This window comes from Phalacrocorax aristotelis, chromosome 1 (genome assembly GCF_949628215.1).
Source record: "Phalacrocorax aristotelis chromosome 1, bGulAri2.1, whole genome shotgun sequence".
In the NCBI taxonomy this organism is placed as follows: domain Eukaryota; kingdom Metazoa; phylum Chordata; class Aves; order Suliformes; family Phalacrocoracidae; genus Phalacrocorax; species Phalacrocorax aristotelis.
The window spans coordinates 58,615,926-58,632,345 of NC_134276.1; the positions used below are offsets into that span (position 1 = coordinate 58,615,926).

General features: G+C 39.2%; 1 protein-coding gene across 1 annotated transcript in view; it reads left to right on the plus strand.

The window, feature by feature from the left end:
• Positions 1 to 13,975, plus strand: part of RAP2A (RAP2A, member of RAS oncogene family) — a 33,624-nt gene extending 19,649 nt beyond the window's left edge. The window contains exon 2 of the mRNA XM_075089844.1: positions 8,786 to 13,975. Within this exon, the coding sequence (XP_074945945.1) occupies positions 8,786 to 9,023 (238 nt within the window). The 3' untranslated portion in view covers positions 9,024 to 13,975. The remainder of the gene's footprint in view (positions 1 to 8,785) is intronic.
• The last annotated feature ends 2,445 nt before the right edge of the window (positions 13,976 to 16,420 follow it).

Here is a 16,420-nt window from a genome sequence, read left to right on the forward strand (position 1 = left end):
CCTTGACATACCTGGACATCCTCATTGTATTGGAATAAACATTAATATATTAGCATGGTATATGGTTTTAAACTATTTAAGGACAGAAAACTTATACAGTCATTAAGAATAATTTTCAAGCATGGACCCAAAGTTTAAATACTTTGAGGCCTAATTTTCAAGACATTGAGCTAGTAGACTACAGCTAGTAGCAGCAATTTTTGAAAAATTAGGTGCTTACCTTTAGCGTCTGGAAATTTTGAGCAAGGACTTTGTATTTAAGCAATCATACTGTGCCTCATAATCTCTTCAGAGTTTTCTTGACAACTAGACTTCTTTCACTGTGAACTGAGTATAGAGACAGGAACTAAGTGAAATCGATCCACCTGTGAGAATCCCAGATTTGTAGGACATTCCGACTTTCCTGTTGCTGTTCAAAACAAAAGAATTAGTCATGATGGAAAAAGTCAGGTAAAACACTTGCCTTGCATTTTATATAGAATTGAAACTTGTGGTTATTTCTTCTTAAACTATCCCAAAGAATAGGAAATGTGGCCAGCACTTCAGGATTTCAGCAAGATGATGTTGAGGCTTAATTGTGTAAGGTGAGAATTTTGATTGGCATAGAGAGGGAACTCGAGGATTAAAATATTGTTTGGATATGCTCACAGCAAACCTGCTGCTAAGCAGGTAGATGTTATATATTGTGTAGAGTCTTTTCAGTCTTGATAACAGACTTCAGTGTTAGATATGAGTTGTAACAATAGAAACTAGGGAGAGGTGTCCTGTTTAAGGTGAAAGCTAAGCTCTTGTTTGTGAAGGCTTTTGAGCATCTGAAATGGCAGTGGATGAGAACTGCTGTTACTCCTGTCATAGGGTCCTGTTTGTTATCCCCAGCGCTCAAAGCGCTGGTGCCTGTCACTTGCTATGCCAGCACCTTACTGCAGGGGGGAACTGATAATGTCACTGGACGAAGCTTAAACATACATGGAGTTCTGCCAGTTTGCTGAGAAAAGGACTCCCTAAGATCTTGATGATCAGGGATTTTCCTTTGGGACTTCCCTTTAGTGAATGTGGAACCCTTAATAGGGCATGTCAGCAAGCCATTGAATTTTCAGGTATACTTATTGGTTTACCATTTAAGCAGGTGGCAGAGCTGAAGATAGGCTTGATCTGCAGTGACTTGCAGAAGCAGACTGAACATGTGGAAGGAGTTTATCATTATCTTAGTTGCCCCATGAGATCTTAGATGTGGAAAATCCTCTATAGGTAAGAATTTTTCTCCAAAGTGATTGGAAATAACCTGGAAAGTTCTTTAGTGTCCTTCATGCAGAAATGATATGCATTATCCTGTTGCCTTGGTTGCAGCAAAGGAATGTAGGTTTACTAGATAGCCTTTGAGTACGTGTATGGGATAGTACCATCCACCGTTCTTGTCCCTTGCAGGTGTAAGCTGCCTAGAAATAAGGTGTTCAAGTGCTTTGGCTGAAAAGTGCTTATAGTAACAGTTGAGAAGCAAATATATATAGTGCTTCATTACATTGGATTTTGTTGTTGTTGTTTCTTGGGCTCTTGCTTGGAAGAGAACTATTTCCTCTAATTACTTACAAGCACAGTACCAAGGATGAGCCTGCCAAACAGTTTCAGCAAAACTGGCATTGGTTGAGACTTCCCAGACCTCACGACCAAACTGGGAAGTGTAAACTGACTATAACAATCACAGAACTGAATTGGCTTTAAACTATTTTATTTAAGTTAAGGTGATTATTTCCAGAAAGTTTCATGTACAAGAGCAAAGATAGTTTCTGAAGCCTCCTCAAAAGCGATACAGTATGGTGGTTATTTATTATAATATTATTCTTTGAGTTGTTTTACAACTATTATTTAATTTGCTGTCCTATGAGTAAGTACAATTATCCTGACTTTATATACCTCAGTCTGTCCATCTGAAGAGTTTGTTTCCCAAGGGCTATAGGAGGAGTTCATGTCAAAGCCTAGAATAAAATGTTAGATCCCCAGTCCTGCAATTAGGCCATCACAGTTCTTTATAGCAAAATAATTAATGACTCAGCCACCTAATTGCAGTGGGACTTCCAATAAGCTCTCTAACAATCTACTCATTTATAAAAATTATTTAAAGACTTTTTTTAGTTGAGAGTTGTTGCTTAAGTAATTAAATCCTTATACAATATAGCTTACAGAACTGAATATTAAATGCAATTAATTGGTAAACTGGAATGACTTGTTTGCATCAGAATGTGGGGGTGGGTGGCGTGGGGGGTGTTGCAGCTGTTCTGTATGGGTTTACCTGAGAAGCTGTAATAATTTCCATTAGAGAGCAAAGTGCTCAAACTTTGCAGAAACCTACTTATTTTTAGATTTATATCTCTATCTCCTGACACATTCTATACATGTATACAGGTATAGGCACATCTTCATTGGTCTATACTTGCAGGACTCCATGGAAAAAGGTATAGCTCTGCAGACTGAGCACCTGCTGTTGATTTAACTCATAATGTTAAAACTTTTAAAGCTACCAAAATACAAGGCATCAGGTTTGGAAAAAGGAAGTGCCCTTTCTGCCTAAATTTCTTAAGACAAGGCAGTAATTGCTTTAGAAGTATGTACATATTTTCCTGCTGCTTTGGTTCAAGAATTGGAAGCTTTCAACAAAGGGTTAAGGATTGTTTGGTTTCCCCTTGACAATTCTGTGGCCTTGCTTCCTTTTCCTGGTGTTTGAGAGGCTCAGAATCAGACTAGGGAACACCGTGTCTTTTCTTATCCTCTGAAGCTGATGTGAGTTTTAACTGTTGAGGATTCTGCATTAAACTTGCAATTAATTGTGTGAAAGGGTTAAGAAATGGTCTTGAGAGTTACATTTGGAATATATTCTTTCTCTGGCTGAGAAAACTTCAAGTTATGACAGATTTTACTGCAGGCAATCAAAGTTTGCAAGTTATGTTACATAAAAGGTACTAAACATTATTTTGTATGAATTTGTAAACAACCTAATAGATTTAACTGTTCTTTTTGATACTTTATTTCATATTGCCCAGAATTCTTTTACTGTGTATTTTGGCAGGATTCTTACCACAATTTTTTTTATAAGTCTAAAATGAAGAATATTTACTTTTACTGACCTTCTGATCTTATTTGCATCATTGTCCCTAGTATCTTTATCGCTTAAATTACTTTCCTTTTTGAAATACTATTAAAAATGCCAGAAATACATTAAAAAAAAAAAAAGGGGGGGAGGGGGAGGGCAGGGAAGACACCCTGCAAGTAGAAGAAGGTAATAAATGTGGCTTGGTACTGGAGACTTCTTTTGATTTCAGTGGTCCCAGTATTTAACTTGTAAAGTTAGGAATACATCTTTCCATAAACTTCAATGGGACTTAAGCTAGTTACAAGAAAAAGTCTTTTAAAATGCATGGTTTTTCCTCTTAATTTGTTGTTGTTATACAGAAAGTTTCTGAATTTTGGTTGAATGTATTTGGCTCTGATATGAAGCTCAGGCAAAAATCCTAGAAAAGATGCAACATTTCCAGAATGTGAAATTAGAAAGCAGGAACTCATTTGAACTTTTTAATGTCTTCTCCTGTACTGGTCCAGCTCACTTCTCCCCCCACCCACCCCCAGTTTAGGGGTACTGGGTGATCTCTAGCACAGTTTAAGGGAATAAGATCAATTTATTAGTCTTGGTGTGTATAATTTTTTAAATTCTTTTTTAATTCTTCATATTATATGTTCACTGCACGTCATCTTCAGTTTTATCTTTATCCAATGACAGCTCTAACAAGAAATCTGAGAAGTGCCTTGTAAAAGAGATTCGATGTGATGTCAGGTACCGCCCATGTTTCTCTCTCTCTGAATAATATCGGAGGTAAAAATCTCTGAAGATCATTTACATACCATTTATCTTGAGCCTTTTGAAATGTTTTAAGCTATTCTTCAAAGTGTACATATTAATCTAAACAGAAGTGTGGATGATTTATGTGCCATGTGGGGTAAGATAAAATGTAGAAATTGTTTATCACTGTGTGATATGTAAGGCAGTGTAGTCAGTGGTGCATAGCTGGGCCACATAAAACATTTAAAGTCTGCGTGTTTATTGATTCCCCATGGCTGTGGTGTCCATCCTCAGGAAAACTGAGGGATTTACTGTGGCCTGTTGGTCCCAGCAGCTCATTAAAGATGGATAACAGGGTGGTTTTTAGCACTGAATAGTTATCTGGGACTGGGAAAGACATGCTGGTTTTCTATTATGGAGCAACAACTGTATCTTGCCAGTTGTGATATCCTAGATATGATGATATTTGACTCTGCACCAGTGTCTTTCACAGGGCTATAAATTACTGCAGTCGTGTTATCTCTTTATGAGTTGCCACTGCTCAGTATCTGTTGTATTAGAGCCTAAGATAGTGCCTTAAAAAGGGTGAAGTACCTTGTTCTTTAAACGTGTTCTGCAAACACGTGCAATTGGTCTTGCAAAAATTTGTTCCTGAAGAGGTCTTGAAAAGTCAAGCCTTCCCGTGCTGCGTTTGAGTAGATTTCTTACAGGCTCTGCTATGACGTTTGCCCTAGAATACATACTGCGCTGCACTGATACAGAGGAAACTGGCAGCAGTTCTCATTTTCAGGTAGCCCTCATGCTTTTCGTTAGGAACGATTAGTGCTGCTCAAAGCTTTTCAGCAGTCCTGAGGAAATTGGGTTTTCCTGTTCCAGGAATGAGGAGCAGAACTGTACCACTTCTCCAGTGCTAAGGGGACAGGCAGGGGAAGAAGGGCTGCACTGATGCACTGAAAGGCAAGATGTCTGTCCAGCTCCCATAGTGGGCTGAGCTGCCCTCTCGCACACCCTGTGATGGCAGCAGCAGTATGGCTTTTCAGGGCTCTGGTATAGGTGGTGGGGTTTTAGCCTCTCTTGCTTTGCTGAAAGTCTTTGTGAGTAGGTTAGATCTTACTTGAAGCTTTTGGAAGGATTTTGAATTCCTGGGTTTGATTTTTTGTGGTTGTATGGAAGGGTTCTGTATTGCTGCTTGGGCATTGCAAAGACAGCTCTTTTTTTCCTTTGTAAAGAAGCTGGTTTCCTGTTGGGCCACTGAAATTCAACAGGGTGAGACACCTGTGGGGAAGAGATGTACCTCTTCTCATCAAATTTCCTTAGAATCATGTAATTCTGCCACATCTGAGAAATCACCCTTTCCCACTGGGGGCCTGTGCTGCTGCATACCACCTCAGCAGTGGGTGTGCCAACATCTGGGAAGTCTGAAGCTCTGCAAAAAGCCAGTGGAACCTCCAGGGGCAGGCAGAAGTCGCCTCCAGCAAGATCAGCAGCCGTGGTAAGGAGAACGTTGAACCAGGGATCTCCCCCATACCCATCAGAAATAAATTTGCCCAGAATACGAAGTGAGGCAGGAAATTCTGGCAGTGTTGGGAGGTAAAGGGTGGAGAGCCAGCTTGAACTTCAGAGCTTGTAGAGCTTGTTTTAATTGAGAGCTAGGGCTTCCATGGTGCGTTACCAGAATCAGAAAGCTGGGAAGTAGTACAGAGACCCTTAGGGACTCTGAATGAAGACAAGCAGGGGCTGGAACCCCACTACATGGAACCACATCGTTTCTGTAAAGGCCTATTAGTTCACACATAGTCAATCCATCATCATCGTATTTGGAGAATACAGTGCACAGACATCTGGTCTGGCTCTCCCATACTCAGCTTGGGTCTGGCAGGACTGACACTGTACTGGAGCTCATAAGCCCATGCTGGATCCAGTCTTTTGCTCAGTATCCACGGACTGTTTTCCCATTATTTGCCCTATTCTAACCTCCATTATTCTGGATAATGGATACTGACTTTTCTATGTAGAAAGACAAACTGTGTAATTGTATAGATGTGTGCGTATATATATTACAGACAGTTTTTATATATTATAGGCATGCATAAGTACCTATATTTTTATATATTTTATATTGATATATATAAAGTCACGCAGAATATACATATATAAAAAGTATTTTCTCTGTAAAGTTGACAACTCAAAATTTAGGTAATACAAGGATGTATTTTGCAAGAGCAACTTTATTTTTGCCCTGTGAGGAGGTATTTGATAGGATTACATAATGAGAGTTTTACAGAAACACCTTCTTACACAATTGAATGCTGCCAAGCGGTTATTGGACAAATCTGGATTATATGGTGAATAAGGCTGTTGACTGTAAAATTCCCATCTCATTTTAAGTACTGAAGGTAGGTAGTGAACAGGATAAATGCAAGAGGCAAATGCAGGAAAAAGCAATACAGAAAAGTGCTTCTATCTGTTCCACCTAATAATTCCTAGATGGTTCTGTGCAAATAAATTAAATTAGACTTTTCACATCTATCCTGTCAGCTCATCAGTTCTTCTTTTTGTCCTGCAGTACAAAACTTTATTATTTCCGCTGCTCCGTTTCCCAGGTGCTGAGTACTTGTAGTAAACAGATCCTCAGGTATTTAGTTGCCCAGCTTTTCTAGGGTTCTTAAACCTTTTAAAGCACTTGAATATTTCAGCAGAACTGGGTATAAATCTGCAACAAGTCTGTGTGTGGGTTCCCTCATATGTTTCTCAACAAATTGGAGTGATCTTGCAGAACGAGAGGAGAGGTGACCTTGTGTTTTAATTCTGGCTCATCGACGTCTTCACTGAATGCTTCTCAAGTGGCTGCTTTGAATGTCTCAATTTTTCCCACTGGTAAAATTGAGAAGATACAGCATACCTGGAGGAGCTGGCAGCGGGGCAGGGAGAAGTTTGAGACCCTCAGATATCACAAAATGCAGTAAAGGTGTACCAGACTCCACTTTCACTGAAGGGTTTTTAATGCTGTACAGCAACATACAATAGGACACATGCATCTGAACAATAAAGATAAAAAGAAATACTGAACTGCTGTCTTATCTGTTGAATGCCATCCATCTTCTGTAATTAAAGACTATGCTATCACGTGTTTAAACGCGGGAGGACAGATTTCAAGATGCTTGTGTATTTTGGTACTTAATGGCAGCATAGCTCTTGCAGGAGTTCCAAAGTTGTTGTTGTTGTGAAATTCTGTATATCCACAGAGTAAGAAATGGATTGTGTCTCTTCAGGTGGTAAACAAGGAGAGGCTAAGTGGTGAAAGTGAGGGCTATTCTCTACAATTATTGACCACAGCACAGACTGTGAATTAAATGACATCCCCATAGTTAGCAAAGAGACATAACAAAGTTTAGAATTTCAGCTGCATCTTATGACATAGTTGGATCAATTTTTGATACTGCTGTGGTGGTGTAAGAGTGGCTGAGGTGGTTTGACAAGTCACTGCCCGTTTATCCCCTGCCTCTGTGGGAGCTCACCATCCCTGCTGTAGGGCTGATAGGAACACATGGGTTCCCTGTTCCAGTGCAGAGTCTTGACAGCTGAGTTTCATCATGGCTCGTAGGTTAGACCAAGCTGCTGGATGTTTCCGTCAACCAGCTGAGGCACATGCACCAGCTCTGCTCCGATGCCCTGCTGGGAGGCAGGAAGGGTGGGCAGGAGGGATGGAGAAGGAAGAATAAGTGGCTTAAGGATAGCGACATCTTCAGCTGCTCCAGGTGTCAGCTCTGAGTGTTGTCTGTCCACATCTCAGTCTTAACCAAATGATTTGACTCAAAGCGGTAATACTAAGCTAATATGAAGTAGAAAATTGGGTTTAAATAGAGAGGGAACCATCGTGTTTCTCTTTGTTTAGTTTAAGTGCTAAAAGCCATAATAATTTTTTCTCTCAGTACTTGTTGCTCTTGTGAGAAAATCCATGTAAGAATATTTTGGAAATAGGCCCAGTGTTTTCTTCTCTGCTATGGCAAAGTTGTAAATTTAAAACCTGACCAAACACTTATTTAGTTCTATGTCTGAAGAAAGGTTTATTAATGTGAGGGTGGGGAAAAAAAGTAAGGCAGGCGTTTTAATTTTTAAAAGAATTTGGCAAGGATCCTCTCACAAAAAGGTGCAAAGTAATAAATTCCTTCATAGCTTCTATGATCTATTGTGCTGTCCAAGTTGATTATGAAACAGAACTGTGATAGTATTGCCTGGAACTTTTTTTTTAGGTTGTTTAACTGGCATAATGGTGTGAATGCTGCAAGGGAGAGTTATATATTCTGTATTAGCTAATACATGTTTTTATATGACAATAGTTTTGTGTGTGTATACAGGACTTGAAGTGGCCTGCGTTTCCTGAAATGTCAAACTAATTTACTGACCCTTTGGTTTTCTCCTTTTTATTGCTAATCTGAGAGTTCCGTATATATTAACCAAAGATAAATGTACCTTTGAAAGGGAGAGCGATGCATTCTCATCACAAGCAGGAAATACAACATGATACCTGTTAAAGGGAGGAGGAGGACACAACCCTCCCTGCTGAAGGGAGAGTTGGACATCCATCCTGTTCTTACACCCTAACTGAGATTGCCAACATAGAAAATATTATTATATTCCTAGTTTTTGTAGTGTGGAAGTGCTTCTGGCAGATCTCCTGGTGGGAAAGAAAATTCAGAGGAGTAAGCGTGCCCTAGAACTCTAGGAAAGTCCTGGGGGGAAAGAGATGTGCAACAAATTGCTAGAATATGAAATACGCAAAGCATTTTTTCAATGTAAAATTTTAAGATAGTCCAAATGTTTCTTTCCTGTATAGTCTGTACTGTTTGCAAATATATGTTTACATTTAGAATGTTGCCATTCTTTAAACATAATTATTGCTGTTGTTTTTTGTTGTGTGTGTGTGTTTTGTTTTGTTTTTTTTCTAAACTGTAGGTATGAGAAGGTGCCAGTAATTCTGGTTGGTAATAAAGTGGACCTGGAAAGCGAGAGAGAAGTATCATCAAGTGAAGGCAGAGCCTTAGCTGAAGAATGGGGCTGCCCATTTATGGAGACCTCTGCTAAAAGTAAAACAATGGTGGATGAGCTCTTTGCGGAAATTGTTAGACAAATGAACTATGCAGCACAGCCAGACAAAGATGATCCATGCTGTTCTGCATGTAATATACAATAGCATTAAAAATGACCTAACCTGGACTTAATTTGCAGAAATTTTGTAAGGTGGTAAAACTGTCTACTTCACTTCCTGGTTTGTGGGTCGCTTGAAATACATCTGTAGTGAAGTAGCAACATTAACTCAGAGCTGAGCATTGAAAGTCAATCACTGACTCTGAATATAATTGGGTTAAATGACCACATCTCACCCGTTTTTCCCTTTGAGCACCTGCAATTTTATGGCATAGCCAGTTGATCTACAGAGTCGTTCCGGTCGAGCGTACGTGTGTTGTCATGTCAGATGGCAACAACAGCAACTATTTCCAAAGAAGCTGGAAAACTTTTGGAGATGGGGAGACAAAAGCAGTGGAGAGAATATCTCTGAATACCGTTCATGACTAGCGTAAGTGCGAAAGGAGAGCCAAGTCTTTCAGTGTCTAATTACCGTGCTTCAGGACGTGCGCTATCACTTGTGGCCAAGTTTGTTCAGTCAAATATGTTGATTTCACCAGAACTTCTGACAGTGTTAGAGGAAGAGGCTACCAGAGACCTATATAGTTTGGATTTTTTTTCAAAATTGATGCCATTATTTCTACACTTTATCCCACATCTTGAAATAGAAAACATTGCATCAGTGTGTGAAATGAGAAGCAAGATCTGAAAACAAATGGCGGGTGAAGAAACAGTCTGGCATTGGAATGTTTTAAATCTTTTATTTTGCTGCTCAAGAATGGAGGATCGCTTCAGGTTTTGGTCTGCAAAAAGCCAAACAAACCCTCTGTTTACAAAGCAGGAAGCATCTTTATTTATCACTTTACTGAACCAGGAGGAAGCAACTGTGATGAAAAAAATTGCTGAGCCTTACTAACAAGGAACACTTTAATAGATTAACTAGTACCATCTTGTAAGGAAAATTAAGCCATGTTGCATCCATATGTTCCCTTCTGCAGAAACCTCATGGGACAGTATGAACATCCTGCATTTTTAAGTTTATTAAAGACAACAGTTCTTCTTGCCTTTAAGGGCTACGTTCTCTGGTGTGATCCCTAACTAACCTTTGAAAATCAAGTTTGCTATTCGATAGCTTTAATGTTGAAAACTGAAATTGAATAACCATGTGAAATCGTTTGGTTCAGAGGTGAAATAGTTACGGTTGTAATTCCTTGGGTGAGTGTGGAAATGGCTCTTTAATTGCCTGACACACTATTCCAAGGTTGCCCCAATTATTGGAGTGTTAAATGGTGGGAGCAAATATTTTATTTTGAAGGGATGCTCGAGCTCTGACTTGCTAGTTTCATAGCAGTGAAATATTTATCATTTGCATGACTAATGGCACAGAAATACCTATTCCGAAGTCTTACAATCAAAGTATAGAAGAGTTTTCAATCACAATGTTTAGATTTTAAATGCTGGAGAGATTGTCTTGAGCTGGATCTTTTATAGGTAAAATTGGCCATAAAAATAGAGTCACTGAGCCTGTGGTCTAAATAACACCATGCGTTTAATTATTAGTTTTTCAATCTTGTGCAGTAACAGTGTAGTTCCTTGTGTTTAAATGAGTGAAAACAGGGGTGCTGGGGGGTGTGTGTGTGTGTGGTGAGCGTGTATGTGTGTGTGTATATGGCCCTTAGAAATGCTGTAATTGGAGTTAGGTTCGAGAGTTTTGCCTCCATCCGCAGAACTTCCTAAAAACGCTCTCATCTGCTACAAACAAAACTTGAGTACAAAATGCTTTGCAGATTTTCATACATAAATATCCTTAACACTTTGAATTATAGTTCAGTGGTTGATAACTAAAGGAAATCACATTAATGGAAGAGAACTGGCCATCTCTGCCCTTAATCTTTCAAGACCTTTCCACAACCAATGTGTATCAAAGGGCATTAGATGTCGCAAAACATTAAGCCTTACTAGAACGTAAATGTAGCCCGTTTCCCACCTACCTTGCAGAGCTTTCGTTACTGTACTTTGTTCTCTTAAGGAGATAGGCACACCATTTATTTCTGGCATCTGAATGCCCGTTTTGGGTGCTCTGAATTGCCCTCCTAGAGGCACCTACCTCTTTCCATTGACTATATATAGCAAAGTCAGGCTTTTAACTTTGGTCCTCCAAGTCACACAACTTTTATGCCTAAACTAGATGGTATGAATGTTCTCTTCCCCCCCGCCCGCCCAGAGTGTCAGCCACCATGCTTAGGCCAGATGCGAGATGTTGAATTAATGATATTTCAATGTTCAAAATATCTAGATTGGGAAATGGTTTATTGAGCAGTACAACCTATCTGTAAAAGAGCTTGTCAGTGTGAGATACGCTGCATAAGCACTCAAAAAAAAAAAAAAAAACCAAACCACCAAACCAAAAAACCCCAAACCAAACCCAAATTTGAAACTGAGTTGGAAGTACATGTTATGCAATGTTATTTACAGAGATGTTGAGAATCTTACCTCGCAGATTGTTCATCAGCCAAGAAAACGGCATGAAGGTACAACATGAACAGCCTAACATGAAGTTCATAATATAAAACAGATGGGCTTTTAATACAGGAAAAATTGCACAGTAAAATTTTTAACACAAAATATTAATGAAAATATCTCCCAGTCTTGTTTCTTCATTACTCTTACATGTTCAAAAAACTTAAACCGTAAATATGCTACCACACAACATGGCGGGGGGGAAAGCGTAAGTGTTGTTTTTCATTGTATAGTTCTGAGGAAGTAGTTATGCACTATTTGTATTTCCACTAATGTGAAGATAGTGGAGCTTGAATCAATGACAGTTGCACTTGATAGAGATTTTTCAAATTATAGGGGTAGCAGAAAAGGGGGAGGTCAGTGAGCTATGCAGCAGCTGCGTGGCCACCCTGCTGGAGTCATTGGTCTTGGGTCACTGTTTCATTTGTACCCCGATAGGATTACCAATTATAGTATTTGAAAGTTTCTTATAACATGCCTTAAAACATTATGATTTGTTCCAAAGACCCACTTTTCCTTTGGCTGTTCTTGTAGAGCTTTGTATTTTTCTACAAAGACAGCATTTCTCCAGTTTTGTTGTTTTTTAAAAATGTTGCAACTTTTATTCTTTTAAGCTATGATAGTGAGAGCAACTGTTTCCTCTTTCCCTTAAAAATATACACAAAAACTAGTCAAAGCAAACAAACCAGAATCAGATCAAGAGTGTTAAACATAATTGCATTGGGTTTTGTTTTAGTTAGTTTTTTTTTTTTTTTTTCCTGTCACGTCCGTCCCCCCGCCTGCCCCTTCAGAGCATCAAAAAAGTTTTGGTGACATTTTCTGTTCTGGTTCTATAGCCTCTCCCTAACCCCAGTGCTACAGTTGCCATTACTTTTCTGTGGGAAAACTACTGGTATTTGCTTTCCTGTATAGAATGTTGCCTAAAAATGTCAGCCATTTGGTTGGGGGGTTTTGTGCATGTTTGTTTTTTTTATTTTTTATTTTTTGTTTTTGTTTTTTTTTTTTTACCAGTGTGCCCTCAAAGCACTGGTTAGGCTTTAATTGTGAAACTCCACAACAAAAGCAAATGTTTGACAACTGCAGGAGGCTTTTATCTGCATTGTTGTGCATCTGTTAATTCTTGATCAGGGTTTGAAGAAAGACTGAAGTGGGTTCTGGAATCAGGCTTAACGCTGTTGATTTGGAGTTTCATAGGGGTGAATTAATGTATTTCACAGTTAATTGTTGAGCTCTAATACAACTGGCAACTTAATGGGGCAACAGTTTGTTTTGTAACAATGTCAGTTGTTTAAACCTTGATGTTTCAAATAAAACAAGAATTGTACATAGAACTCAATGCAAACTCAGCAGTTGTATTTGGAGTTAAATTATTTTAACAAATAAATTTATTTAATGAAATCTCCCTTGCATTTCCTGTATTGTCCATTTTGATTTGATCAAAAAGCTCATCCAAAGCTGACAAAAGCTACCCAGTAATTTCAAACAACGCTGTCAACTATTTGTGGTTCAGCTAAGTATTTCTTGCCAAAATGCTCTGCTGGTGCAAATTAAATAGCAATAAGTGAAAAGCAAATACACTTCAACTGTTATGGATGGATGCTTGTTGTGATTTAAGTTATAAGCTTGATAAAGAACCATAGCAAAAGGGGGGTGGGGGGGTGTTTTACTTTTCTGAGAGGGATATATGTTGACAACAATCAGTAAGACTGAGTATTTGATAAGATATGGCTCTTGCTATGGAAAGAGAACCGTGCTTATTGCAAAATACAGCAAAATTATGTACAAACTTGGTCAATGTATGATATAGTTAATATGAAGAACTACTTTTATAACATTGCAGTTGCAAAGGGTTAAAGAAAGGATTGTTTGTTGTATCAGCTGTTCAATTGATGAGTGTTCTGCAGGCTTTCAGCACCATACAAAAGGAGTTAGTGTTAGAAAGAACTTCAAATACAATTAGCATTGCAGAGATTTATAAATGAACAGTTGAGCTAATGCTAACAGGATTATTCTAGCTAATTGGCACTGATCAGCAGTTCCATTTTAGTCACGCCAGTATCACTAAAATACCCTGTTTTCAGTAATGATGGGTGCTTGGTGGTCTCTTGTTATCATGTCTTGCATGCCATAAGGAACAAGAAGCCTGAGGCTGGCACATCTTAAAAGCTCCTAGTTCTATGGATAATATAGAAGGCTGACACATACTGCTAATTTTGTTTTTTATTTGCCCATTCATTCTGTAAACCAGTTCCAGGGGAATTTTTGCTGATGTTCTTGCAGTCTCATTAATTTAGTAATATCCTTTTGTTTTGCCTGAGAAGATACCTATACAGGGACAACAGGAATTCAGTGGCCTGTTCTGACCAGTTAAAAAAAAAATGCCAGTGTGCGATGTGCTCAAGTACTGAACAACTAGAAAACCTTGAATGTTGTGTTCTTAACAAGTGCTTTCTCTGAGCTCTTCCTTTTTTTTTTTTTTTTTTTTTTTGTATGTGGCTACAGCAAGAAACTCATCAACTCTCTGAGAAAGCTTTGTAAAATATTTTGACTGGAAATAAGTATCTTGTTATCAGCCCTCTATGGGTATCAGTCTTACTGGATCACCAATCTTTGGTCACTACTGTTGCTTGACCAGGGAGTCACCGGGCTACATTTTCTCTCCCATGTTACCTTCAGTAGCATCCTCTCCCTTGCTGTTTACCTGTTGGCTTGTGCTTTCTTCTCCATTGAAACAGCATCCTTCTTTGAGCAGGAAGAATTACTCTGCAGTTGCTGACAACTGTTTGTTGCTCTGTCTGGCTCACATGAGCGTACTCGGTATGTAGTCAAGTCTTACTTTTGCAGTCACCAATTCAATTGTTCCCTTAACAGACACAAATTTCTAGTTTCCGCTGGCTCTGTTTGGATGCACTAGTGCCCTAGTCAGTCGTGGTCTTATACATCATTCCTGTTTTGCCATAAAACCTGCAGAAAGACCTTTTCTGGTTTTCTGTGCTAATTGCAGTCACTGAATCTGCAGACATTTTGAGCTGCAGGTTTCTCATCTTTCTTCATGGGGAGGTCAGTTAATGCCAATACATCTGGATTCCGGGTCTGGCTGTTACTTATTTGGGCTTGGGCCATCAGACACGCGACACAAGTTGTTTTCTTCTTACATTGGAGGTAAAAAGAATCGAGTTAGTGTTTTTATGGTCAGTTTTTGAGTAAAAGTGCCATTTCAAAATATTAAGGGACCACATGAGGCAAAAAAAAAAAGAAATCTTTAATGTTGTACTATCTCAATGGCTGGGCTACCTAACTGTAGTCAGAGTTGTACCCGTACAAGCTTTACTCGGTTTTGTGCTGATTTGCCTAGCAAAACCAACCCGGCTTGGAAGCAGGAACTGGCATTGCCCTAGCTCTTTCCCTGAGGCACAGACCAGGCAGAGCCCACACTGACGTTCAGACGGTAGCTTGCGTTTACAGGCTGGATTGCGAGTGGGTGGAAGGAAAAGCAATGCTGCTGCAAACCAGGCACCGTGCAATACTGGAATCCCTAACAGCAAATCTTCATCCCACTCTGCTGGAACTGTTTTTCTGTATACTTTCAAGTTCGCACGTTTTGGTTTGACTTGAATATGAAATAGCTGAGAATTTATTTCAAATTTTTCACAGTGCACTGACCACATATGTAGGCAACTGGATGACATGCCTGCCTGCGCTTCCGAAGGAGTGTTTGCAAGGTCAGACAGCCGCATAAGACTTTCACTGAAGAATGGGAAAGTGAGGTGGTTAATGGCAGGAGTGGAGGGGAATGGGAATGAGGATGGATCTAGGTAAAGAGGTGCAAATATAAAACTGAAAGATTGTTCAAGAAAAATATGTAGGTAGACTGAGAGTGTGTTATGTTAAAAGGGAGAAATACAGCTTTTACTACAGACCAAGACTGTGGGTGTTCCTATGCAAAAACACTTATTAGCTAAAGTTACTAGGTAAATCAGAGAAATGGATCTTAAGAGTAGCCTTCTACGAGATGTTTCTTTTAGCTGAAAGGAGTATAAAGCTGCTTCTTGAGTTGTTGAAGGGAAAGATTTTGAATACTTGGAATTTTTTTTCTTGTTTTACAATCCCTGTACAGTTTAATAACCAAAAGACATTATCCCCAAAAACTTGAGACGTGGCACCTTAGCTTTCCGGTTGTACAACACAATTTAGAAAAACAAAACATGCTTTCATCCTACAGCAAAATGCACTCTAGATTACAGCTCTTTCGGTTATTACATTGGCTTCTTTTTACTATTCACCCTCTGTTCTTGATGTTTCTAAAGATAAAACAAAAGAAGATGCCTCATTCTACATGTGCTAAGTTCTTGACAACATTCTGGTAAGACCTTTCTGGTTTGAACCATTGGGAGATTGCCCTAAAAACCCACTATCTAAGCACATGGGTCTAAACTTGGCCAAATTATAAGCCTCTGGAAAAAGTGGTTTACCTAGTGTGAAGAGGGATAGAAGTCTGCATCCAAACTCTTCAACTGCTGCTGGATATGCTTTTGGCCCTTTGTAGTTAATATATAGTAACTGCTGGTTTCAAGGTATGGTCCTCATGCATGTCTGTGTGCATGCGTGTGTGTGTGTGTGTATACACACACATATATGTATGCACTGGGTAGGAGCTGACGGAGTGGGAAAGAGTAGGATGAGACTGTTCAGCAGGGAAGATTTCCAACTGTAGATCTTAACGTATCTTGTCGAAATCAAATTTGCTGACTGTGAAGTCCTCTAGGAGCAGATTCAGAGGCAGACTTCATGAACACCAGCAGTAGAGGACTGGTCTGAACGCATGAACATCACAACCTGCTTGATGGCTTGTGACCAACACAGTGACACTAGAAAAGCTTTCCAAAAGTGTTAGTGTAATTTTACTTTGAAGTCTTGCTCCCTTTAAGGCAATAATAAGTTAAC